General features: G+C 38.3%; 1 protein-coding gene across 2 annotated transcripts in view; it reads left to right on the forward strand.

Moving 5' to 3' along the window:
• Window positions 1-26,325, forward strand: part of LOC111589158 (copine-8) — a 135,363-nt gene extending 109,038 nt beyond the window's left edge. For both annotated transcript variants that reach the window (XM_055006486.1, XM_055006485.1), the window contains 7 exons: window positions 2,075-2,121; window positions 4,165-4,346; window positions 6,683-6,810; window positions 8,580-8,682; window positions 12,482-12,539; window positions 13,937-14,010; window positions 19,038-26,325. In XM_055006486.1, the coding sequence (XP_054862461.1) occupies window positions 2,075-2,121; window positions 4,165-4,346; window positions 6,683-6,810; window positions 8,580-8,682; window positions 12,482-12,539; window positions 13,937-14,010; window positions 19,038-19,226 (781 nt within the window). In that variant the 3' untranslated portion in view covers window positions 19,227-26,325. The remainder of the gene's footprint in view (window positions 1-2,074; window positions 2,122-4,164; window positions 4,347-6,682; window positions 6,811-8,579; window positions 8,683-12,481; window positions 12,540-13,936; window positions 14,011-19,037) is intronic.
• Window positions 26,326-27,474: the final 1,149 nt, after the last annotated feature.

Here is a 27,474-nt window from a genome sequence, read left to right on the forward strand (position 1 = left end):
TTAACATCAGAAAATGTAAACCTCAACAGTTTTGCACCTGAATTTGTTCTGCTTTATGCCCCATTTGCTCATCCACACAGTCGAGTAATTAGTGCTGAAACCTCACTGAGGTGACTCTTAATTGTCAGTCTTTTCAAGCTCTAAAAGGTGACGAAACTGTATTTAATTCTTTCCCCATAATGAGTAAACTTGGTAGCAGGAAAGTGAAAAAGCAGAGTTTACATTCCTCTCTAACTCCAACTCTGTCAAATGTCATTCTTCAGCGTACAACCCTTATTTTCTCTTCCCACACTGTCGTTATTCATCTCGTTTTTCAAGCTGTGTCATGTCAGTGCAGCTCCTCACCCTTCGGCTGTCTAATTCTTCTTGTATTCCCCAGAAAAAGCCCAACAATGTGGGCCGATCATTAAGTGTGCCGTGAACTTTTCCTTCCTCTTCTGTCCCCTCTGGACGGCACACTGGCTGTACTTCACGTGGCCTGCCGAGGCGACGAACATGATGAGCTGCCGGCTGTTTGACAGTAGAGATGTGTGTGAGGTAGAAGCTGAGGATTGGTGTGAAAGAGCTGCAGTAGCCCTACAGAGCTGCTTTAACCACATCCTGCTTCTGCCGGTAAACAAGCTGGGAGATGTTTGGATGGAGAGAGTTGTACCACTTTGTCACGCTGGGTGATTTTTGTCCCTGTGTCTGGTTCTGTTTCTCTCTCTGATTGTGCTACTCTTCCATTTCCGCCTGTCTTTACTTTCAGAAACCACAAATTGCAAAAGGCAGAGCTTCGAATCTGGAAGTCTGGCAGCAGATCTCCAGGTTTTACTCTCATGGAAAGAGCTTAGTCAGTTAGCTCAGGGGTCTCAGACATACGGATGACTTAGCAAAGTGTATAAAAAGATGGCAAGTTTCAGGAGTAAATTAAACAGTGAGTAAGCCAACTTAATGTAAAATGCTGCATCAGACACTTGCACCCTGAAGAATAAAGTTCTGTGAAAATGAATAGTTACTGTGGAAATATTTAAAGATGCTGAACATTGAACGATATAATGCCAGTTTCAGTAGCAAAGAGTTCTGTTTGATGGAACACTATTGTTCATGCACTGCCACGACTTTTATGTATTGTGTATGTATGGGGGGGGACTGTCTTTTCTACAAAACATAATGAACAACCTAAAATTTCTTCTCAAAAGGGGCTGCACAGTGGATCAGTGGTTAGCTCTGTCGCCGCACAGCTAGAAGATCCCCGGTTCGTGTCCCGGCCTGGGAGCTTTCTGCATGAAGTTTGCATGTTCTCCCTGTGCATGGGTGGGTTTTCACTGGGTTCTCTGGCTTCCTCCCACAGTCCAAAAACATGCTGAGATTAACTGGTGATTCTAAATTGTCCGTAGTTGTGAATGTGAGTGTGATTGTTTGTCTCTATGTGTAGCCCTGTGACAGACTGGTGACCTGTCCAGGTGTCCTGCCTTCACCCTTAGTCAGCTGGGATAGACTCCAGCCCCCCGTGACCCGAATGAAGATGAAGTGGTGTATAGATAATGGATGGATGGATGGATAATATATGATTCGAAAAGTGTTTGAAGACACTGGAAACAGCTTCTGAGCAGTTTGCAGAACATCTCTGGGGAGTCATTTTTCAGAGAAACTGATTGTAACCACGGACTTGGCATCAGGTGGTAGAGCGGGTTGTTCACTAATTGCAAAGTTGGTGGTTCGATCCCCAGCCTCTCTTCATGCCTTGGGCTGGACATTGAATCCAAAGTTGCCTCTGTTGCCATTGGTGTGTAAATGTGAATGTGAATGGGAAACTTTGAGTACAGCTTAGAAAGGAAAGTGCTTTTAAGTGCAGACAATTTACATACATGTCGTTTTTAAATTGGAAATCACCGTCTAGTGTTGCCTTGATGACACCTTGTGCAAAACACTGGGAGCTTTGACACAATATTTGAGTATTTGACACTGAGAATGGTAACAGTGTCCTGGCAGTATGAAATGCAGCTTTCATCTTTCATCCATAACCTGCTACATCATACTCAATAGACGATTGCTGTTTAAATTAACTACATCTTTGCTTTTGTCTTTCAAGGACCCAGATTAACTTCACCGTGGCCATCGACTTTACAGCTTCCAATGGTGAGCCTTGTTGTAAACACAACTTTAATGCACACACACACACCCACACAGTCATAGGCTCATATTAAGACACACAATGTCTGCTGAACGCCTCGGGAGTGTTTATTCTAATATATGCAGATGGGGAATCAAGTGTTTCCTAATGGCCCTCTCCATCACACCTGGCAGCTAAAGCTCAGCACAGTTACTCGCTATGATGGCCGTGATTAAGGGACTGTGTTATCCATCTACCCTTGAGCTCAGTTATAGTGGGACGGGCGGCGACAATTGAGTCAAATCCTATTAGATCAAATGAGAGCTTTCAGGCACTGGATGTAAAAAATAAAAAAAAGTGATTGAGGATGAGATGTACCTCATGTCGGCCTGTCGCTGAAATCTGGCGTTTATTAAAAACAGCTGATATGAAGAATCAGCTACAGGGAGATCAAAATAAGCTCTCACTTCAGTATTACATTAAGGAAATTAGCAGCCAATGTAAGTTCATCAGGGAAGCTATGATGGATCTAATCAGGTTCCGGTGCACACAATCACAACTGGTAAACAACTAGTGGTCTGTTAGTTTTTTTTTTTACACTGAAGCACAAAAAAATTAACACCATTTAAAGAGTTAAAAGTTCAAGCAGCTCTTCACACAGTGATGGTGGTTCCCATTAAGTACCATTAAACCCACACAGGTTATAACAATCCTGCAAAGCACACACACATAATTATATAGTATAACATAGAACTGGTCAGGTTTTTTTACATGTGTGTTAAAAGAATATCTACAAAAATGATTTTATCATTTTTTTTTTCAATTTTATTTTCAATTTGACCCTGAAAAGGTCAAACATAAAAAAAAAAATGGACAAAAATGTTTCTTTTTCACCAGTCAGATGTTGTGGGATGCCTCTGATGTACATAGAATACAGGAAAATGAAGTGTCTGGAATTTTTTTTAAAAATGGCAAAAAATGTATTTTTCACATCTCAGATGTTGTCGTAGGAGGCCTTTGGTGTTTAAAGAATATTTAAAAAAAAAAAAAAATAAATAAAATATATATATATATATATATATATATATATATATATATATATAAAAAGAAAAATATATATATAAAGAAAATAGGCAAAAATGTATTATTAAATTCGATTAGATTTTAAAAATGGGCAGAAATGTATTTTTCACCCTTTAAATTGTGTTTTAGGAGGCTTTTAATGCATACAGAACAGAAAGGGGGAAAACATTTGTAAAAAAAAGTAGTATATATTATAGGCTATATGAAAAAATGTGCAAAAATGTGTTTTTCACCTCTTCAATGTTGCAGGATGCCTCCAGTGCATATAGGATTATAGAAAAAATATGGAAAAAAAATTGTCAAAAAAATTAGTTTTGACCTTTTAGATGTTGTTTCTCGACCTTTGATGCATATGGAGTATAGAAAAAATACAGAATAAAGAAAAAAATAGGCAAAAATTTCTTTTTCACTTGTCAGATATTGTTGTAGAAGACCTCAGATGCACAAACTACAGAATTTTCCATTTATTTTCTATATTATTTCTGAGGGAGATGTTGCAGTATCGTAACGTTGGCCCTTGTTTGCAGCAGAATTTCTATATTTTACATAAATGTACAGAACAATAAGGGTTCATTTGCACGGTTGGCTGCTCATGTAGACCAGTAACAGTGTATATTACAAGTAAAAATCACAGAACAGTTATATTTCCTATGAATAGTAATAGTACTAGTGTTCACAAGACAGCTGTTTTTCTCAGCATCTTTTGATTCCGACTCATTATTACTCTCCATCTTCACAGTTTTTTTTTTCAGAATTGCTAAAAATTTATAAATACAGTTAATTACTTGTGAATTTAAAGATTTAATTGGGCGTCTAATTGAACAAATCATTCAAACTTTGATTCATCAGTTTCCCAAAAGTTTCCCAAATTGTTGCATCAATAAAGTACATTGTTACTTACCTTTTTAAAGCCATTTTAGAAAAATCATTCACCTGAGTCAGATTTTGATTGAATTAATACCCAGTGTGTCCTCTTCCACCACCAGGCCACCCTGCCCAGCCCACCTCGCTCCACTACATGAGCCCCTACCAGCTGAACACCTACGCCATGGCCCTGAAGGCCGTGGGAGAGATCATCCAGGACTACGACAGCGACAAGATGTTTCCCGCGCTGGGGTTTGGAGCCAAACTGCCTCCCGATGGACGAGTTTCACATGAGTTTGCTTTGGTAAGAACAAAAGGAAAGGATGTCTTCCAGCTATTAGGCCTTCAAACAAACCTTCTGCTGCCATAACATAAAGAACTTGAAGAAAAAAGAATAAAAACTCACTACAAATTAACCAAAATCACCTTTTAAAGCTTATTTTCATACATTTTTGAGACTGTTTTTAACTTTCTCTGCTCATATAGTTTTCTTTACTTTCATGTGCATGTTTTTTTTCAGTAAAATACATTTTTGCGGTCTGCCTCAGTAGATAAATACACTACATCACCGATTCTCTTCACTGTGCAGGTCCATTTGCTGCTTAGTTGTGTGTATTTTATTCACACAGACCACAGGTAAAATGAGGATATGCATGTTTTTCATACAGCATCGGAGGAGGAGTTAATTGACAGGTTGAGGTTTGCAGGTTTTAATGTCAGACACTCAGGCTTTTGACGAGCAGGTTAGAACACCTCCTGTCAAGAAAAACACGATCAGAAATCCTCCGCTGACAGGAGCCTCAGATGACGCCAGTGTGCTCTAAATCAGGTTGCATTTATAGAAAAGTCAGATTTGCTCTGCTGGAAAGGGTTCACTTGCTACAGTTGAGCAGTTTAATTCAAAGTGAATTGCATAACTGAATAAAATAACTCCTCCTAATTCCTGCCTAATCCATAAATGACAAAAGAGGCAGCACCCAAGTGTCACGCAGAGCAGTTGCACACTTAATTATGCCTAATTTTAAGGCTTAATGCAATTTAAATGGAGACATTATATAAAAATGGGGCTATTGTACAGTTGTCATGAATAAAGAAATTAGCTATAGAGATCAAAACTGTTTTTGTACCAGTCTGTAAACATGTTTATTTCTGCTGCAAAATTTAGTCTTTTAATATGGAGCTCTATAGGGATCGGCTCGCTTTTGGAGAAAGCCTCAAGTGGACATTAAGGGAACTGCAACTTGAACGTTTTGCATTGCATTTGCTTACTATGTCTTACTTTGAAGAGTTCATTATTCAAGTCAGATCTTGTTACAAGACTTAAGATAATTAATGTAATATAATGTGTAATATACAAAAACATCTAATATGTCTATTACCTTATTATTTTTGCTGTATATGTGCCTGGTTCAGACTAATGAAGTAGAATACAACAGTCTTGAAATAAAATCTACTTTCATTAAAGTCCCTTCATATAAATGGAATGAACAAACTGCAGCCTCCAAGTTGATCCCCAAGTTGTTCTGTAAACTCCAGAATCAACTGCAAAATTGCCAAAATGACACCATTTATCAGAGCAACAAAGATAAGGTAATCCTTTAGAAATGCCAGACTGGGGAAATTTGCAATGTTACAACAGCAAAGATTAAAAATTAATGTAGCATAAAATAAAAATAGACCAAAATATACACAAATACTCATTCTGTAAAAAAAAAAAACAAAAAAACACATTATTGCACATATTAGTGTTGTTTCACAGATTTTTTGATCAATAAAAAATACTGACAGACTATTGCATAGATTGTCTATAAATGGAAAGACTAAGGAAATAGCATATATAAACTGTACAGTAGAAAAGCTCATTTCATTTTCAACTTTTCTTTACAGTTACTCATTTGATAGATAGATGGATGGATGGATGGATGGATGGATGGATGGATGGATGGATGGATGGATGGATGGATGGATGGATGGATGGATGGATGGATGGATGGATGGATAGATAGATAGATAGATAGATAGATAGATAGATAGATAGATAGATAGATAGATAGATAGATAGATAGATAGATAGATACATAGATAAGGTGCTGGTATTTACAGAAATGTGCATAAACAGCTGTGACCAGTAGTCATAACTATTCCAGGTCTTTTTGACTGAACTGCAGGCTGTGTAGAGAGCAGATAGGAGACAAGAATGAAAACAAATCTAAATTTAAATATGTATAGTACGTACAGTCACCATTTTTTCCCAGTATTTGTAGCACCTGTGAGCATTTGGAACTGCATTTTTAATTTATGTTTTGATAAAAGACATACTAAATTTCATTTTGTGTTTTTAATGATTTATACCATTATAGCTGTGTTATACTGCAAAAAACGCTTTTCTAAGTTCTTTCTAGTTCTAGTCATGCTTTTTCCATAGAGGTGCAGGACTTTATATTGTCATAAAAAAGTGAGTGAAACATGAGAAAAATATGACCAAAAATTGCTCAGACAATAAATTTTTTCAAATATTTGCTCTAATTTTTCATTCCATCTTGAGTCTATTTGTTCCATCTGCTTCTCCAGTGTCTCAAATTAATGCATCTGTAAATAATCATAGGTCTAATCGTCTCCTCGCTTTGCCTTTTTTTGTAGAACGGGAACCCTCAGAACCCGTACTGTACGGGTATTGATGGCGTAATGGAAGCCTACTACCAGAGTCTGAAGTCAGTTCAGCTGTACGGACCCACTAACTTCTCCCCTGTCATCAACCATGTGGCCAGGTAACACAAACAAAGGCAAAGAATTACATGTAAACAGTGTCAAATTGTGCACTTCTTTCCTTTTCAGTTCGCATTAAATCAAACACAGGCTTTCATATTTGCTATCACTGCTCATATAATGGAGCCACTTTGAAAGAACTCTGAGTACATTTCACCTTGGAATTGAAACCAATGTGTGTTCTCGGCTTTTCTGTAATGAGCTCCGTTGCCAGGTAGCTAACGAGAGTTTGAAGGAGCTGATTGCTTATTTGTTTGTGTCTCTGTTTCGCCGAGAACATGGTTTGTGCCGCAGAGAAGCCGAGCAGGCACATGATGCAGGCAAAAAGAAGAAAACATTAAGAAACTATTCATGCGAGCACGTAATTAAAGAGGTGTACTTAAGTGATGTCTCTCATCAGGTTACTTCACATATCTGGGAGATAATTTGCAGAAATGCTTACAGTAATTGCGTATTTACACATGAAGAGGCAAAGTCTGGAGGGAAATGGTGAAACATACAGATGCTGCAGTATTTGCATTGACTCGTCAGTTTGTCCATGAAAATAATCACTGATTTCTTCTTGCAGAGAGGCTAATGATAAGATTTGAGTTGAACAAGTTACCAACAGCACAGGATTAGCATTAGCTTAGCGCAAAACTTCAACTGGAACACTGTATCTGGTTGGTTTAATCCTTAAACAAACAAATCTGAAAACAACAAATTGTGGTTTTCTGAAGAATTGTGCATCTTAGCCAACCACTAGCACCTTATGTGGGCTTTTTTAATTTTAAACTCTGGGGTTTTTATGGCTTAAACAAGCAAGATGTGTTAATTAGCGAGCTTTAGAAGAGTAGGTGGTAGGCTAGCGTTGCCATTTCTATAGCTTCATATTTGATGGCCACAGTTTATTTCTTTTCTTCTGACTTTCTTTGACTAAAACACTCTTCTGGTCCATGCAAATAACAGATAAACAAACTGAAAATTTAAATTTTAGCGCACTTTTACCTGGAAATATAGAATATATCACAAAGTTTATATGTTAAATGTTTTATTTTCACATTTTTCAGTAACCCCTCACCTCTCTCTGCCAGACTGCACATCATTTAACAGTGTTTTTTGCTGCAAGATTTTACTTGGTTGGATAAACACCAGACTAATCAGCACACATTCTACAAATTCCTCCTCCTAAACCTCATTAAAAACTTTCAAAACTAAGTGTTGTAGATACGCATAGCATCCTTTCTGCTGCTGTATTACCTATTTGGCAGCAGTTTTTTCCTCATCCACCGTCATTTTTCATCTCTCCAATGCATCTTTTTTGCTTTACTTCTTGTTCTCTGCTCCTTTTCTCTGTCATTCTCTGGTTGTTTTATTATATCTGAGCTTTGCATATGAGTTGCAGCATCATCAGACGGGAGGAGACAGATGTGCCGAAAGGTGAAGCTCAGCACAAGCTAAAGCAGCTGAAATAATCTCAGTGTGTAAATATCAGTAAGAATCCCACCTGGGAGCGAAAGGTCACACTCACAGGAGAAAACCAAAGCATATTGAGTGGCAGATTTGCAGAATTGGCATGAAAGTAGACGTGGAGGAAGAAAAACCTGAAAGATTAAGATCATTCAGAGTGGAATCAAAGCGACATTTATGGAAAAATAGCTTCCAAAGGAGGTCTAATTTCCACATGAATATTTACGACTAATTAGACTCCACAGAATGACGCTTGATATGCTGAAGTCATGAGTTCTGGAAATGGCCACCAAAGATGTTTCTGTGTGTTTTTTCCACGCAGATATGCAGCGTCCGTGAACGACGGCTCTCAGTACTTTGTGCTGCTCATCATCACAGACGGCGTCATCTCAGACATGGCTCAGACCAAGGAGTCTATCGTCAATGTAAGAGCTGTGAACGCCTCATTCTGCACTTTAAACGGCAAAAAAAAAAAAAAAAAAAGCTCACCGGAGGTCTTCTGAGAAATGTCAGTTGCATTTGTGAATGTGTTTAGTTGCATTAATGATAGCTAGACTTTGCAAGCAATCAAACGTACAGTTTTCTTTAAAGCTCAAAGGCAAAAATACAGTAAATAGACAGTACAAGTTAATTCCTTACTATTAAAACTTTATTTACAAAAAAAAAAGCAGATGCAAATGTTAAAAACAAAGCCAACAAATGCAAAAATACTCCACAAACCTATGGAACTGGTTATTTTTATTATATTTTATTTTATTTCATTTCATTTAGTTTTATTTCATTTTGCTTTGTTTTATGCTATTTCTTATGTTTTTTTATTTAATTAAAAAAAAATTATTTATATTTTAATATGACTGAAAAAAACTTGATTTTTTTTGAGTAGATTTCACCCCATTTTTTGAGGAAAGTGTACCTAAATTTAACAACAAGAAATTCGGTGACATCAACGTAAAAGCTTATAAATTCCTTATAAATACAAATATTAACAATATGACTTTAGACTTAGACTTTATTGTGCCTGTGGAGAAATTCTTTTCCACAGCACCATTCTGCTTGATTTACATTGACAGGACAGTACAAACAAAAAACAACAACAACAAAAGACGGATTAACTCTTAATTGGGAGGACGTAGAATGTAAAAGAGACAGTACGTTCCTACTAGTATCCAGCGACTACTGCCTTGTCCCAACAGCTGGAGCTTTCCTTCAGAACTCTTTTTTTTTTTTTTTTTTTTTTTTTTTTTTTTCCAATATTTAGTTTTTCTCCGGCTGCACAGTGGTGTAGTGGTTAGCACTTTCGCCTTGCAGTGAGAAGATCCCTGGTTCCCGTCCCGGCTTTCCCGGGATCTTTCTGCATGGAGTTTGCATGTTCTCCCTGTGCATGCGTGGGTTTTCTCCGGGTACTCCGGCTTCCTCCCACAGTCCAAAAACATGCTGAGGTTAATTGATCATTCTAAATTGCCCGTAGGTGTGAATGTGTGAGTGTTTGTTTGTCTATATATGTGGCCCTGCGACAGACTGGTGACCTGTCTAGGGTGTCCCCTGCCTTCGCCTGAGTCAGCTGGGATAGGCTCCAGCCCCCCCGCGACCCTAGTGAGGATTAAGCGGTGTATAGATAATGGATGGATGGATAGTTTTTCTCCATTATGTACTGCAAGAAACAGCTCAGTAAATCTGAGTGTGAGTCTAACTTACCAACTATAATATCCAGTCTGTGCCCAATCCTCTGCAGTCTGGTCCACTTGTTAAGTCCATCATCCTTCATCATGTTCAACACATTGTGTTTTTGTACAGGAAGTCTCTCATCAAGGCCCCAAACAGCCAAAGCTTCTCTCATCCCTGCTGCGATGTTCTCACTTGGCAAAATGCAGTTTGTAGACAGACTTTTTTATTTAGAAGTTCTCATTAAGACAGTAGAGGCTCAGACTTGTGTCAGACTCAGTTTTCCAGTTCACCACGAGTCCATTGTAGCTGTTCCAGCTGGTGCATTTTTCATCCAGCTCTGGGACGGACACTGTTGATTGGTGTCTTTCATGAGGTGAAAAGTTATTGTGTCAGTGATTCTCTCTGCAGTTGGGAACTTTTCTCATAGAGTGTCACACTGGCAAAGGCAACCAAGATAATTTTTCCGCTTTGGATGTCATTCAGATATTTGTTGTGCTAATTTTAAATGGTCAATCAAATGAGTTCCTTGTTTAGTGGCAACAATTGGAAGATGCTGCAGACAGAGTGCATGTTTTTGGTCAACATCATCCTTTCAAATGTGTGTCTTTTTGCAACTAAATCCTACTATGCAGTGTTTTTTTTTTATTATCCTGTTCACACTCAAAACCTGCATGTCAACAAACTTAATGTTAAAGAAAGTGTGAAAAACCTTATCCACGAAGACCAAAAAGTGATGTTCTATCAGACAGTGGCAACAATATTTGAAATATTTGTGTTTTCTCGTTTTTATGGCAGGTGGTCTACTAAATTTGTTCAGCACTGTACATAGATTATGTTAGAGTTACATTTAAAAGGGGGAAATTATAGGATTATTTTTAACTCATGTATTTTACAAACTAGTTAGCAACTTGCCATGAAGACACTCATTGACTCCGCAACACTGTCTGCTCAGCTGTACTCTGCTACATGCGCTGCAGACAGTTCTTACAGTATTGTAAACATAAACAATGGAGTCACGCTGCTGGGCAAACTACGTGATGATACCTATTCTGAATTATCCCAAATATCTTTTTCTGCATTATATTCTGAAAAATAATAAAATAAATATTCTCATGTTGGACAACATAAACAACAAGCACAACACTACCGTTCAAAAGTTTGGGGTCATCCAGGCAATTTAATGTTACGCTCTTTTGGGAAAAAAATGATGCCAGGTCTTAGGAGGGTAGCTTACATGCTGTGACACTTATTGTACCGCTAACTGCCACATTGACTCATCCTTTGTATATTTATGTTATATATAAATGTACAAAATTGTTTGTCATTCTGTGTATAAATGGTGTGAAAATCCAGCAAAACGCTGCAATGTAATCAAAAAGAAGACCATGTTTAGATGTAAGCTAAATGTAGCTTAGATGTAAGCTGTATGGAAATGGCCACAACTGTGATGGCCTCAAAACTAATTACATATACAAGGAAAAATGTCTTTTAAATTGCATTTTTTTAACTTCTGAGAACATGAATCAGAATTTCAGTGAAAGCTGGGAAGCATTTGTGTTTCCTAATTAGGCTGCTTAGTGGACTTACTGTCAGCTTATAAATGTATCGGCGAAGCAATTATTGCATAGAAAACACACATGTTGTTGAGTTTACCCTTCATGTTCATCTAGAAGTCTCAGAATGTACATGAACATAAGGGGCTGCTAATTGAAATAAGATTTACACATGTTTGATATTGGCTTTACATGTTTTTACTCGTCCCTACATGCCCGCCCTTTCTTGCGCTGCCTGCAGAAATAAAAATGTGACTCGGGAGCCTTTACTACTGTTATTTTTGCGCATTTGCTGCGCTGCTCTCACTTTTGACAGCGTGTTATTCACCCTCGCTCCGTCCTCTCCATCACTGTCAAGTCGTAGCACGCTCCAGAGGAAAGCCGAGGCGCCACGTAGGATGCAAACAAAATGAACAGTGAACAGCAGGCGTTTTTTGCAAAGCCAGTGATCCGTCTCTTGGCCTGTGAAAGCAACAAAAAAGGAGAGTAGAGTGTTAAAGGGAAGAGAATAATAGGGGAAGAAGGCAGTAGGTAGGAGCTCAAAAGAGCACCTTTACCGTCGGGAAAATAATCGAGATGTTTTTGATAAGATTATCTATCTCTGTGCAGCCGGAGGTCAAAGCATTACTGAGATACACTGAACACACACACTGCTGGTCCGTCTTCTGTTTCTAATCTGCGGCACCCGCACAAACACACAACACATGTCATTTGTAAGCTGTCAGCGAGTTCAGGCTGGGTTGTTGATTCTCTCATCTCTAATATTATTGACTGTGATGTCTCAACCCACGCAGCCCTGCAGGAGGTGCTGGAGAAAACACACACATTAAAGATTCACACACATGCTCACACATGCTGTATGTTGTATACCACAAAGACGTGAACACGACAGGATTTATGTACCGCTAAGGGCCACGTAGCTCACTTATCACCTTTGTTATTGCTGAACTTGGTGTTTTTAAATTTTGCAAAATATAAATGGTTCTTCTTCTCGTCTTTTCTGTAGGCCGCCTGTCTGCCCATGTCAATCATCATTGTGGGGGTAGGGCCTGCAGAATTTGATGGTAAGTCACCAAGATCTTGACTTTTGTAAAAAAAAAAAAAAAAAGTCTGCGCTAGAAAATTATAAAGAAGGAATCCAACCTTGGAGTAGTTGGTCTTCCAGTAACTCATTACATTTTGGTCAACCAGTATCATCTAAATTTCATTTTTTTGTGGTTGATTTGTTGGTTTATGTTTGTTTACAGTAAGCAATAATGCATACAAGGTGTGATCAAAAAGCAGAGGGAGACTGTGCCGATTAAAAATCTAATTTAAATTTGGCCAACATCAAAGTCATCTCCTTGTGCAGTGATTCACTGGGTATAGTGCTCTTGTAACACTCCCTGGAAATTTTGTTATGTAGACATGTCAAGCACTATTTACAATGAGCTTTGAATCTCCTCAACAGTCAAAATGATAAAAATTCAGCTTGAATTTTAAGTTCAGGTAGTTTGTGCCAAATGTTCTCCCTCAAGACTAGTGATGCAAGTTTCTTACAATTTTCCTAGGCAATTGTTGGCAGTGTTACTAATCAATAATCAAGACATTTTTCATTCGAATGAAGTACAGTTGACAACTTGAATAAGAGGCATGTTACATTTGCTACTGAAGGTGCTTAATTAGATTAACCTCTTTTCTATAAGAGTGTTGTTCTAGTAGACTACAGTTCTTTTTGAGACTGTGAGCTCTAGCCGAAAGCCATTACCTGTCACAAAAGTCTTTGTCATGGTGGCCCAATGATAGTTAAACTACCACAATACCACCAAAACAGGATTTCCTGTAGTCCAAGTGACTGCTTCCTCTAGTGACGACTGAATTAAACACAAACTGCTTTCATCTTTCATCTAATTAGATTGTAAAAAGCTCCAACTGATGGTGCAGCCAGGTTTTACGGCTAGTCCCCAGCACGTTTTCTGGCATGTATATTCTGCCTCTGCCTTATTGGTTAATATATTTTAAACTGGTTAAAAGATTTTTCATTACCATTGATCATCACCATCTCTATAAAGAATTTTATAGTAATACTCTGGATTCCCTGTGCCCAACTGCATGAACATTAAAGAAAATAATATTCCTGGTTCTCCCAACCTGACACACCTCAGAGACTGCAACTTTTCCACCGTGACATGTGCTGTTTGTTTTTCCGGTGGTTCTTCCAGCTTTTGTCAATAGTAATGATCCTCCACATAAAAGCTGGATCATCTAGCTGCAGACTCACACAGAGTTTGACGTTTTCTTCTTGGCTACAGTTTGACGTAAATAGAGAATTTGCATATGGGCTCCTGCCGGTGATCACGAGTCTCCTGACAGTTACTACTTTCACAAAAGTCCCAGAACTTTTTGATCACACCACTAATGCCAGGTTTGCCTGCTTTCTCGATGTCTCTTTAACCTTTATCATCCATGTTCTTCTCCACAGCCATGGTTGAGCTGGATGGTGATGAAGTCAGAATCTCATCCAGAGGAAGATACGCTGAGAGGGACATTGTTCAGGTACACTTTAACTCCCCACTGCATTTCCATTCCTTTATAAAAAGTTGAGATTGTTTTTCACCATTATCAAAAATTAAACCCTGTTAAATATTACAACTGAACTCTGTCATTCAGCCACCTTGTTGTCGGTTTTTCCAGATTCCATCCCTAACAATGAAGCGTATTTATTTTAAATGTGATTCTGATTCATGAGCAGTAGAAATCATGGCTAATTTAAGTTTCTAGGTGGCTAAGGGGTGAATATTAGTTGCCTTTTTCTTCCAGTCTTCGTGTACTGTATAGTTTTTTTCTGTTTGAAGACCACCAGACCTCAGGTTTGTTCTGTGGCAATTAACCTAAACACACCAGATGATTCAAGATCCCAAGAGTAGTTAATAAAGAATCAAAGCCCTCTTATCAAGTCAGATGACGTTTTATTGTTACACGTTGCCAACAAAGTGAAGCACAAAACCGTGGACACAAAATGAGCCCGGTGCTTCTGGTGTCCCTGGAGGTCTGTGCAGACGGACCCCAGGTCCGACAGACACCTGGTCGCCTCGATAGTGTGGTGAACCAGAACCCAGATGGCAAGACAGACGCACACTTACACACAGAAAGCTAATGGCAAACTCCCCAGTAAGAGTCAAGAGCCAAATCCCTGTCTCTCCGTCTTTTACTCTGTCACTCTCTCATTAAAATGGGCGAACGGTGACCCTCGGCTCTAACCTCCGGAGTAAAGTGCAGCTTAAAATGTCCAGGGCATAGTGGGGTCTGCAATCAGTCAGTCAGTCATGCAGAAGGGTGTGAAGTGAAGCAAAAAATTACACTTTTACAACATAGATGGTTTTTGCTTTGCTTCTGTGGAATGGTTTCTCAATATAAACTCAATGTATCAACTCACTCTTAATCTTAGCATTTATTCCTTTAACTCTTCAAACATCTCTTCAACCATGCCTCCGCCCCATTCTTCCCCTTTTATTTATGTTCCTGTTTGCCTTGCTGCAGGCAATAACATCACAATGACAACCTCTACTTGTCATATCGACGCCGTATCCTTTGCATGAAAGCAACGGCAAGAAATGCAAACATCCACACCGAGCCGTTTGTTTGATTGCGACATGGTTGAAGTCACGCTTTTCCCCCTCGGTGACCTTTACGCCATTGCCGCCACATCCTTCTCGCTCTCACCCTCCCTCAGAGCCACGTGGACGATGGAGGCTCGCTCATTAGCTGCCTTTTTAACAAGCTGAAGTTCACACATAAACGCAGACGCTCCATGCAGAAGAGGCCCAGCGATGAAACTAAGTTTCAGCGCAGGAACATTACACCAGCTCAGCCTCCAGGCGCTCATTATCAGCAAGCTAATAACCCCGAGTGGCATGGTGAGGCTTACCTTCCGTGGCGAGGGTTTTCTGCGCAAATTGGCTTCTCAGATGATCTTGTGATTGCAGGTGACAACATCTCATTAAGTAAATGAAACAGGCTGAAATCTGTGCTCATTTAGCTTCGCTGTAGCATCCATGTAAGAGCAGAGAGTGCAGCCCTATGAGGGTTTAGTGACACGTGGCCATCAGTGGAATATCTCTTTATTAAATCGCAACACGTGGATTGAGGAATGCGAAGGAAGCAGCAGCCTTAAGATGTTAATATTAAGTTGCAGCGTGACCCGACGGTTAAAGAAGCCAACAACATCCTGCCTTCAGGGATTCTTTAGCAAGTTACATTACATGTTAGTGTGGATAATAATGTCACTTCAGGGCCTGTTTTGTGGGAAAGTGGTGCTCATTATATAGTGGAGTTGTTGGCCTCCATGAGACTATGATATATCACAGTAAACTGACATGTAGCACATCCAATGTAGTGATATTAAAGGATAATTCTGTCTGTTTCCTTTATTGCAACTTATTTTTAGAATTTTGACCCTCATTTCTGTCACTTGTGATCAAAACTCAATCAAAACTACTGTATGTTGAGGTAAATTTGACAGAGCATATTTTTAAGTGTGTTACAAAATTACTGACATGAACATTGAACCGTTTTTTTTCTTGATGTGATCATTCCTCCTCTTCATACTGGACATTAACCCTCTGAAACTCAAAGCCCACTAGTGACTTTGAAAAGCATGTTATCTTTTTAAAACCTGCGTTGTTACACTGCTCGTTAGAGCCAGAAACTTGTAAAACCTAGTTGCATCAGCAGTACTTAGAACTTATCTACAGCCCTTAAACTACTCATAGAAGACGTTCTATTCCATCTTAAAAATAACTAAATCTAAATTGCTACGAATCACTTTATTCTACATGTCTCACCTAAAAATTCTCCAAAAAAATCAACCATATGCACAAGATAAATTCTAAAAAAAATGAAAAATTCTGCACCTCTCTGTGCAACCATCAAGTGATTCATGAATCACCTGCAGCCAACAGTCACCTGACAAAAATTCATGGACTTTTCAGTCGTGAACTGGGCTGAACTGCAGGCAGTGTAACACGGAGCCAATAGGTGACAAATATGGAAACAAATTAAAAATATAAGCAGTAAAATATCTATACCACCATTTTTCCAGTATTGGTAACACATTTACTTCTTTTTTTTAAATTTTTATTTAATACTTTTTTTTTAAATTTAAACTTCAGCTTTTTCTTTTTTTCATGATTTGTGACATTATTACTGTGCCATCCTGCACATAACACATTTCTGAGTTCTCTCTACTGCTAACTATGGTTGTTTTGTTTCCATAGAGGTGCAGAACTTTATATTGCAGTAAAAAAAATGAGCCCACAGCAAGTAAAAATGTGAAAGTAGCAAAAAAAATGGCCAGAAAATCCAGAAATTACATTCTGAAGTTTATCTGGAGCTAATATGAGGCTTCACCAGTCTTTATTATCAGACACCTAACTTTGACTTTGATTGGAATCACATTATGAAGGAAGTTTTTGCCATCCAGAATGAACAAGAGGAATGATTGTAACAAGTGGAAACATTTGGCCTAAGGTAACCACTCACAAACTTAGTTGCATTCACTAAGCCGCGTCACATCCTTGCACATTTTGAACCTAATATTTGATCCCAGCTATCCCAAATATATGCTGGCACTAACTCGGTCTTGTTTTGGTGGATCTGTGCCTGAATGTCCTCTCAGTCGCGAAGCTTCAGCAGACATCAACAGATTTCATGACTTAAAATTTTAAGTAGAAACATGACATCGCTAATTTGCACTTTTCTTATATCTACATTTGCTGCTCGTCTCGATGGCCTCAGGGATCAGATTTGTCTGCAAGTGCTGTTTAGCAGAAAGTTTCACATTTGCCACCTCCTGTTCACCAGACAGCCAGACAGCAGTTTAATTTCAGCCAAGAGGGTGAGTCTGCAGTGTCTTAATTAGGGCAGATTCTTTGCTGCGGTGCCAATTTGTGAAGTGGACTGGTGAGATGGCTGCATTTTTACAGAAGTAATCTTGAACTTCATAAGTTCATCTTCCACTTAGTTAAAACACAAAGGATAATATGACATAATTTGCATTCTATCCTTGAAGTTCTTTTTCTACATTCGTATTCATCATTTTCCCCCACATTTCACCTTCATTCTTCTCTTCTTCTTTCTCACATTAATTTACAGCTTAAATTGGAGCAGATAACACAATTCTAATTTGTTTTTACACCTTGTACTCTTCTGGTCTTGGAAAAGAACATCTAAAGTCTTTAAATGCCAAAAATACAGTCATGAACAAAAGTTTTCATACACATGTAAAGAGTTTCCAAATGAATGTTATAACTCTTGATTTTTGTGATAAATTTGTTAAATGACATTGTCACAAAAAGCAATCATGCATTTTTGGTTCTTTATAGATTTATTGCAGATATTCTGTAAATATAACAAAACCTCCTGGATCAAAAATATACACAGCAACTTGAATGATCAGTTTTGGTGATGTAGAAAGTTGTGTTAATCAAATTTTCTTAGTGGCATGGCCTTTTAACTCTTCATGAGAGATTACAATTCACTACAGCTGCTGACCCTTCGGGGCCAATTGAAATGGGGCCCTTATGATACACTCATAGGACTCAGCCACAAACGCTACAATGGGGAAGTCTGAGGAGCTGAGTACAGACCTGAAAAGCAAATCATTGACGTAAAGGAGTCAGGGAAGTCACTTAGTCACTCGGTTGTTTGTAAGTTTAAAGTTCATGGTACAGTTGTGTCACTGCCACCTTAAACCTCCACTGAAGTTTGCTGCTGATCACATGGACAAAGGAAATTTCTATGGTTAGATGAAACAATAATTGAGCTATTTTACCAGAAATAATGTTTGATGGAGAGAAATTGAGGCTTTTGATCCCAAGAACATCAATCCTACCATCAAGCATGGTGGTAGCAGTATTATGCTATGGGGTTGTTTTAGTGCAAGTGGAACTGGTGCTTTACACAAAGTAAATGGAATAATGAAAAAGGAGGATTACCTCCACATTCTTCAGGAAAACCTAAAATAACCAGAAGGTTGGATTTTGGACACAGTTGGATGTTCCAATAAGACAATGACCCCATCAGGAATCATAAAGTAATGACTAAAATTAAGTGTAAATTAAGTAAATAAAGAAATGTCATGACTTCAACCCCATCAGGAATGTATGAACTTATCTAAAGAAAGAAGACTGTGTCAGAAAGTTTAGTTTAACAAATTTTGTTGAAGTGTAACAGTTTGGTCATCGATACAACCAGAAGCGCCTAGTTAAGGGGAAAATGCCCGAGGGACATTTATGCAAATATTAGCACTGCTGTGTGTATAATTTTGATCTGGCACTTAAAAAAATATTTCCAAAAGATGTATAATATAATAATATAATAAATATACATGATCTTGCAAATATATGTAATATTTTGTTCATGACTGTATTTCTAAGCAGACCTTAATCATACGTCAAAATCAGGTTGACAAGTTTGTTGTGCCTTTATGATTAGACAATTGCTGTTTATAGTTAAAAATTCATGTTTCCTGTCCCCTTTTTCTTTTAAAATGTGTTTTTTAACTCGCATTTCTTCCTTCTCAGTTTGTCCCATTCAGGGACTACATCGACCGAACAGGGAACCATGTCCTGAGCATGGCCCGGCTCGCCAAAGACGTCCTGGCCGAGATCCCCGACCAGTTCCTGTCCTACATGCGAACCCGCGGGATAAAGCCCTCGCCGGCACCGCCTCCCTACACGCCGCCTGGCCAACCCCTCCAAACACAGATTTGAAGAGCAAGGAGTAAAAATGGCGTTCGGAGTCAGGGGTTCGCTGAACATTTACGCGCGAAATACTTCCATTTCCTTAAAGCCGCTCTCCATGCCTTGTCGTCGTGGATACACAGTGGTCTTTCTCGTGTTCAGGAAGCTGCATGCCGGGCCGGGAGAGTGGCGCATTTTGAGGGCCTGAAAAGCCAATGAGAGTCTGTTTACTTCCACTGTCAAGCATTCCTGTTGTTGTCTGGATTTATTTTTAATTTGTTTTTCTTGCCTGGGAAACCTGGAGAGAGTTTGAGGAGTCAAGCTGTGAAGAAAATGAAGGAACGAAGTAAAGCACCGCTCCGTGGAAACGAGAATGTCTCCAGACAAACAAAGGAATCACTTGATCTTAAACGAACTCGAAGTTCTCCTGTAAATAACCGAACACTTCTTCTTCTTTCTCTGTCTCTCTCCAACTCACTCATTGTTTACAGTAAATACTGACAAGGATTTTTACTGTTGATACTTTTATATTCACACAGTTTCAATATGAAGCTTGTAATACTCTTTCTCTCTCTTTCTCCTGGCATGTGTCAGGTAGCAGCAGTGCAGGTCCTGGTAGCCCTTCTGTACCGTACCGTACCGTGCTGTACCGTACTGTACTGTATTCTAGTGTTTATATTAACCTTTTGCATGAGTGTAGCCTCAGTCAAGTGCATGCATATAGTGGCCCTGCACTACCTCTTCTACATCTGTCTGCCTGTCTGTCTGTCTGTCTGTCTGTACGGGGTGAGTATCTGTCTGCCTGTATCTCCATTTGTCTGTTCGTCTCCCTTTTAGAGCTTATCTTCATGTCTGTCTGTCCATCTCTGTTTCTGTACCTTTCTTTTGTGCCTTAGCTGTGTTTCCATCCAACTTTTTATTTTATGAGTTACAATAGTCCGCCGATTTGAAAATGCATCATTGTTATGCTTATTTTAGGGTTTTATTACAGAATGTGATGAATAGCAGCGGCATTTTCTTTGATTCGTTTAATATAATCAGGCTCATAAATGATTCAGCTTCACTCCAAAAGCATTTTTGAAATGTAAAATCTTGCCTTCAGAAAGCCAGTATACTACTATTGTGATATTCCTTGATGCTTTTGTTGATTTTTAGGCCTGATTACTACGCAAGGACCCATAAACAGGGGCTATAGTCCCCAACGCAGTGGTCATGGGTTCAAATCTACCCTGTGGCCCCTTGCTGCAGGCCTTTCCTCCATTTCTCTCCCCACGTTTCCTGTCTCTCGCTCCACTGTCCTATTTAATAATGGCTAAAAGGCCACAAACAAAAAAAACAAGCAAAATGAAATATTCCCAATACTTTTGTGTATGCCTAGATTCATGAAAAACTAAAGACACTTCCATCATCTGCCAAGTGTGCTTACTGCTAGTAGCAACCATTAGCAAGCTAACAGACAAAGATCTTTAGCATAGCAAACAGCATTCCTAAGGGGTGTACCATGAAGTGAATGAATGACTCTGTGAGACATGTTGAGCCTAAAGTCAGAGTTTTCAGTGTCATGATGCTGGTTCTGTTTTAATCTGCGATATCATCATAGTAACAGATGCTTCATGGCTCCAGAGGTGGTTCTGTTTAGAATTTCAAATTGGAATATAAGAAGCACCTCCTTTTCATAAATTTGATCCTTGACCACGTTCTCTCTGAGCGATTCAGATTTTCAGCTAGGTTAATATGTTTTGTCTGCCGACCTTTTGAGCTGTTTGTTAGTAACACCACTAAACTATATACAGGCAAACTGTGTGCATTGTGTTGCCACAGGGACCGACATTCATTCAGTTGGTGATGCGAAAAAAAAACTGCATAAATATGCTGTTATGCTTGGTCCTGACTTACTGCAAAGTCCGTTTTACAATGCTGGTATTGGACACAAATTAGAAAATTAATTAATCTTTTAGGATTTATCTAATAAAAAAAATCAATGATAACAATATTAATTTCAGTTGGATTTAGCAAAAAACTAAAGTGATTTCCACGTATTCTTTATTATGGAGCAATCAGCCATAAATGCACTTATTGAATATTATGTACTACTGGGCACGAGTCATGTAAAATATAAGCAGCTGCACTGAGAGTGCACTGAGTGGTAAAATACAAATATTAATGTACAGATTAACAGTTTTCTACCAGTATTCCTCTCTTGCATCATTTATTCTATATGTCAACTGAGGTTAAACCAAGTATTCTAACCAGGTTCTGTAGAAAAACTAAAAATTCTGCACTTCTTAGTGCAACTGATAAACCATTGGTGACTCAGCAGTAACAGCAATTTTTAGCATAGTACATTTTGTAGTTCTTCGCAGCTCTCTGTTATAACAAATTGTTTATCTAACTGAAGTAAAATTGGTCCATTTTATGCAGAGGACACCTCTTTTTATTGGAGTGAACACACACCCTGATTAAGAAAACCAGGTTAACAAAAAAAGTTGATAACTGCCGTCGTGATACCCATCATCTCTGACTGGAGTTTTAAATTTTGTTTAGCCAGATTACCCCAAAGAAAGCCTGGCTTTGTCGAAATTGCTTCGTACGACACCCCTCTAGTAACCATTAGCATGCTAGCATGGCTGTGGACCCCTGTCATTAGTCTTTCAAAAAAATAAAATAAAATATGACCAACATTTTTGCCCAAAATTAGATTTTTAATGCCTAGTTTGTTTGTTCGAACCAAGATTATTGACTGTTGAATGGAAACGTAGCTTCTCCATCTCCCACTGTGTCCGTCTCCCTCCTCCAAACTGCCTTGGCTACAAGATGCCCTCGTTCTGTGGGGGTTTTGTCTCATTGTGTCATCTCATTGCCCTCCTGCCCCATGTTTAAAACGACAGCAGCTGCTCTCAAACTAAGTACTGTTTGAGCAAAAAGAGCCCAGTGGTCAAAAATGCAGAAAAATCACGTTCCCTATGTTTGCTTTTCTTTTATGTGTGGGTGTGTGCGCGTGCCTGTGTTTTTATTACACCTTTAGCTTTGATACGGCTTTATATGTTGGTTTTTACGATTTCTATGTGCCAATCGCGTGATGGAGGATGATTTGTGTGAGCTGCGTTTGTCATCGCCGATTTTCCAGTTTTAACGTTGATGAGTTTTGTTCTTGTGGTGAATGTGGACAGATTGGTCAGTGCCGTGATTCAGTAATGAATGCAATTTGTGTGTTGAATGAGAGAATGTAGAATTTCTTTTAAAACAACATTAAATGGAATATTTTAAAATGGCTTAAAGAAAGTGCAGCATTTTGCCATTTACTACATACCGAGCGAACTACACAGGATATTTTAACATTGCAGTATTGACAGTGACCAAAACTTGACAAGCGTTATTTTTCAGATTCTACAGTCCATTACCACATCAAACCAGACAGTATCAAAGTAGCTACACAGCATGGAACAGTCACTAATTAACTGTCTACGAACACAGAGAATTTATGGCATCGCTGAATCAGGTTTTGAAAATACCAATGCTAGGTTGGTTGTTGTGAAATAGGAGCTCACTATTTCACATTTAATATAATGAGCTAATTAACCCTGCACTAAGCCCCGCCCCCCAAGATGTCAATCAGTGAGGTTTTCCACAGGGAATAAGAGGAAATTTCTAGAATAACACTGAATTGGATTAAAATTAACACAAACTAGCACAATTTGGTGGCAGACAATGTGAATAAAGAAGACATTAACATTGAAGGAAAAGCTCAGGCCTCCATGTCTTAACAATTCATGTGCAAAACAAACATATGCCTAAACAACAGTATTATTGGTCAATAGATTAGGTCAACAATATATATGGTTTTATTTCCAGCTAAATTTTAGTTATGACAAATTATGACTTTCATTGTCTAATATAGTCCATACCTTGCCCAAACAAAAAGTTCTCGCTTATCCATTTCTTTAAAATGAACTAGGATGCATACATTTGATCTCATATAGTACAAGTCACTTGTAGTTAATGTGCAACTGTCTTCAAAGCTAAACTTGTTAACAGGTGAATATTTGAAAATAAAATGAACACACTCTGGACAGAAAAGACAAGAGAATAATGAGAGAAGAATAAAGCGGGACATTTATGGCAGACTGGCACATCAGCAGCACTTATCAGGTACTTATAATTCAGTCTTGAAAGTTTGACCACAATTAACACTTTAAGTCATAACTGGTCTGGCATGTGAGGAGCTGAAAGATCCTCAAGACTCAAAAAGAGAAGTTCTATAGCCTTCTACCGAAGCTCTTAGGACATTGAAATTCCAGTTACGGCTCTCCTTCCATTCATTTGGATTTGCGCCTGGTCTTGTTAGCCCCGAACAACTGTTTAGGGGTTTCACCAAGATGGCTGTCCACTGCTCAGACTTGCCTTTGGTTTAAGAAGGGGCTTGGTTAAGGGTCCAGTTTTATTTAATCTGTTTAATCTTTTCAGTTGTTGCTTCCAAAATTCCCAGTTTTCTTGTGTCTACAGAGTTTTTGCAGTGCCAAGACAAGTTTTTTTCCATATGTATCCATGCCTTTTTCTGTACTCATAAAAGCTCCATTGCTGTTGGCTATTGATGAGGCTTGTTTTGATCCACACAGTCTTATACCAATTTTTTACTTCTTTGGTTAAAATCATACGGCATCTTAAGCCTGTATGAAGAGATTATACCATTCCAAATCCATGTCCAGGGTGAAAATGGTCTCCTTTAGACTTCTTTTTTTTTTTTCATTTTTGTGCTTGTAGCTCGATGGTGTATTGACCATGCAAAATGATTAACTGACTTTTTTTTTTTTAAACAGTTTGACTTCAATATCTGACATCGTTGCCTTGTCTTGCAGTTGCCTGACATTCCCAAGTTTCTTCATTCACAGTCTCCCCATGTATTGTCACAGTAGCAGAGCCCCATTCTGGCTGAACTAACCATTTGAATGTGCGTGTATCGGCTCAATACTCTTGCAGCTGTGCACCCGCTGCGTTTGGAGTATAGCTGGACATATCATTAGAACTGCAGGTCAAAATAGGGAGCTCATTACCGCAGCAGATACTCTGGAAAATCACATCCACAAAACTGTTAACAGATCCGATACTGTGGGGGTCAGAGAGGGCTTATTATAGCCTTTGTCGATAGGAAGGGCAGAGAAGTTTTCTACAGTAACATTAGCCACCATAAACTACCGATTATACCAGAGCAAGTAAAGCTTGTTGCAGATCCCCTGAGTATAGTGAACTAAGTTTTATTGCTTATGATTTCAGTTTTGTGTTTGTAGGAAGAAAGATGTCTAGTTCCAACATTCGAATGGCAAATTGTCTCACTTAAAAGATTCAAATACCAGGAGCAGGAGAGAGTTAACAGTGAATTAACCTTTATGCCAACATCGACGTTCTTTCAGGCTATATTTAACATTTTCATGACATTTTTAAAATTAATTGGCTGGCTAGATTCAAACACCAGGCTCCCCTTTCGTGCTAATTGAACAACAAACTACCTCCTGTAGTCACATGTTCATCAGTAAATCCTTTCAGGATAGGAAATGAAAACTCTTAACTAAATACTTATTTCACATGATTTTATGTCAAGACTTAAACAACATAGTATGGAGTTAAAAACAGCCATGAACACAAAATCTCAATGGCACTGAATTTATAGCATTGAAATATTTCATTGTTCACGAAGTATAAAATCATTTTATGTAGCGTGAATTGCTACATGTAGTCAACAAAAGAATTTGACACAAAATGTTACAACAAAGACACAAAAGAACAAAAAACACACAAAATGACGCAAATGAAACAGAAACATCACAAATGAGAGACAAAAGAAAAATGAGACACAACATGACAAAAGGAGACAAAACAACAAGACACAAATTAGACACAAAAAGAAAAATGACACACAAAACTATTTGCTGCCAGTATTTTTACTGTAATTTTTACAGGAACATTTGTTAGCGTAAAAAATCTACCACTGGAATTGCTGAATTTATCTTTAAATGATCATTTTTTTGTTTGACTTTAATTTGACTAATTTGAAAGCAACAAGTTGCTGCAACTGGATCGGTGAAATATAGACTTAAACAAATTCAAATATCAATATAGTTTTTTTTTTAACTCAGAGTGCTAAACTGCTGAAAAGGGTTTTAGGAATTACAGAAATTGAAATTCCACCGTGATACGGGCAAAAAAAAAAAAGACAATAAAAACAAAGAATTAAAACCTTGTTATTGCAGATACACGAAATTCAAAGATTTTAGTGATTTTTAAACATTTTCATTTTTGATTAATTTACAACAAAATATTTACTTTTTTGACCTTTCTCAGCTTCCATATATACCCACAAATACTCACACAGTCCTAGTAGTTGGTGCGACCAGTTATTTTGTGTTGATCTTCTTTGAATGAACTTATATAGTTTTTAATCATAGTGCAACAGCTCAGTAACTTTGCCAAGCCCCAAGAAGTCACCAGTGTGTATGTGTGTGTTTGTGTGTGTGTGTGTGTGTGTGTGTGTGTGTGTGTGTGTGTGTGTGCAAGCATGTGTTTGATACAAGTATTTCCGTGTGTGTGTGCGAGTGTCTGCGCCTGTGAGGCACCTTGATAAGAGTGTTTTCTTAGACCATGTGAGATTTTACCACACATAAGATCTTTGTTTACTAAAGATATCCAAATAATATATTGTATGCTCGTCATATCTTCTTAACAATGTGCACTATGTTTGCATGTACAGTTTTACAAAGGATGCACCAGTTCCTTTTGTTGAAAACTGAGTGTTTTGAAATATACAAATCTATATGAAAAATTAACTGTACAAAATGGCCTTAAATCTTTCACTGATTTTTTTTTTCTTGGAATTGTGTGATGCCTTCTTCAGAAAAATGAATTGTTTAAAGGAATTGATCGTTATCTATTTTGTGTCAGTGTTTCTATTGCTTTCTAGTGTGTTTTCTTTGCACAAGTTCAATAATGGAAAAAGAAATGATCTTGTACTTTTTTGAAACCGTGATTAATCAGAGAAAGCATGGCTGAAGTACTGATTGTCTGATGATACATATAATAGATGACTATTTCTGTATTGAACTATGGATTTTTAAATAAATATTCATATTAAACTACATTTGCAGCATTTTTTTTCTTTTGGAAAAGGTTGACTTTATATCTTTCCTCATATTTGCTTTATATTTGTATTTTTTTGTCTTTTTTTCTCCCTTCTCCACTCATAGCTTATTAGGACTAATGTCTGGTTTGCGCCCTTTGACAGGATAATTATAGTACAAGAAAGTCGGCCCACACCAAAAACACCCAAACACATGGCCACATGACAAGAATGAACACATTACTGCAAACCTTTCTGTTCTGTATGAAAATCAAGGTTTCTGTATTTTTGTGTCTCTGACACCTATTTCCAATAAATTGTAAAAATAGTTTCATTTTTATGTCCAATTGACACCTGGGAGCAAAACCGTCAATTCCATCATGAAGAAACACCCAAAATTGTGGTGTTTGTCTGCTGGGGGTTGATGTGTTCTTTATCAGCACTCAGTGACTCAGCAAGACCTTGCATTTGCTGAGATCCCTAATTTTCAAAAATCCTGATCATCATTTTAGGTGGAATTTGGTGTGGAGGCGTTACAGAAGAGTGGTTATCTTCCTGTTGTTAAGAGAGATTGGTTATTAAAAAATATCAAGAAAAGTCTGCCATTCTGGTCTTGTACAACCAACATGAGAACTGTGTTCGTGTTCTTGGTGGATGTTGGTATCCGCCAAGGTTGCCCCTTGTGTTCACTCTTGTTTGTGATATTTATGGAATCTCAAAGTCGTGTTCTTGCTTTTTGCAGATGACATTATTCTATCGGCTTCATCAGGCAGTGACCTTCAGCCGTTTCTAGCTGAGTGTGAGGCAGCCAGGATGAGAATCATCACCTCCAAGTCTGAGGTCATGGTTCTCTGTCTGAAAACAGTGGATTTCTCCCTCTGGGTTGGGGAAGAGTTGCTTCCCCAAGCAATAGAGTTTCAGTCTCTTGGGATCTTACTTATCAGTGACAGGAAAATGGAGTTTTAGATGGACAGATGGATAGGGACATCGTCAGCAGTAATGTGGGCGTCATACCAGACCGTTGGGGTGAAGAGGGAGCTGAGCTGAAAGGGTAAAGCTCTCATGTGAAATCGATCTACAATCTAACCCTCACCTGGGTAGTGATGGTAAGAAAGGACCAAATACAAGCGACTGAATTGAGTTTCCTTCATAAGGTGGTACCAAATTGCA

This window comes from Amphiprion ocellaris, chromosome 21, assembly GCF_022539595.1.
Source record: "Amphiprion ocellaris isolate individual 3 ecotype Okinawa chromosome 21, ASM2253959v1, whole genome shotgun sequence".
NCBI classification, from domain to species: domain Eukaryota; kingdom Metazoa; phylum Chordata; class Actinopteri; family Pomacentridae; genus Amphiprion; species Amphiprion ocellaris.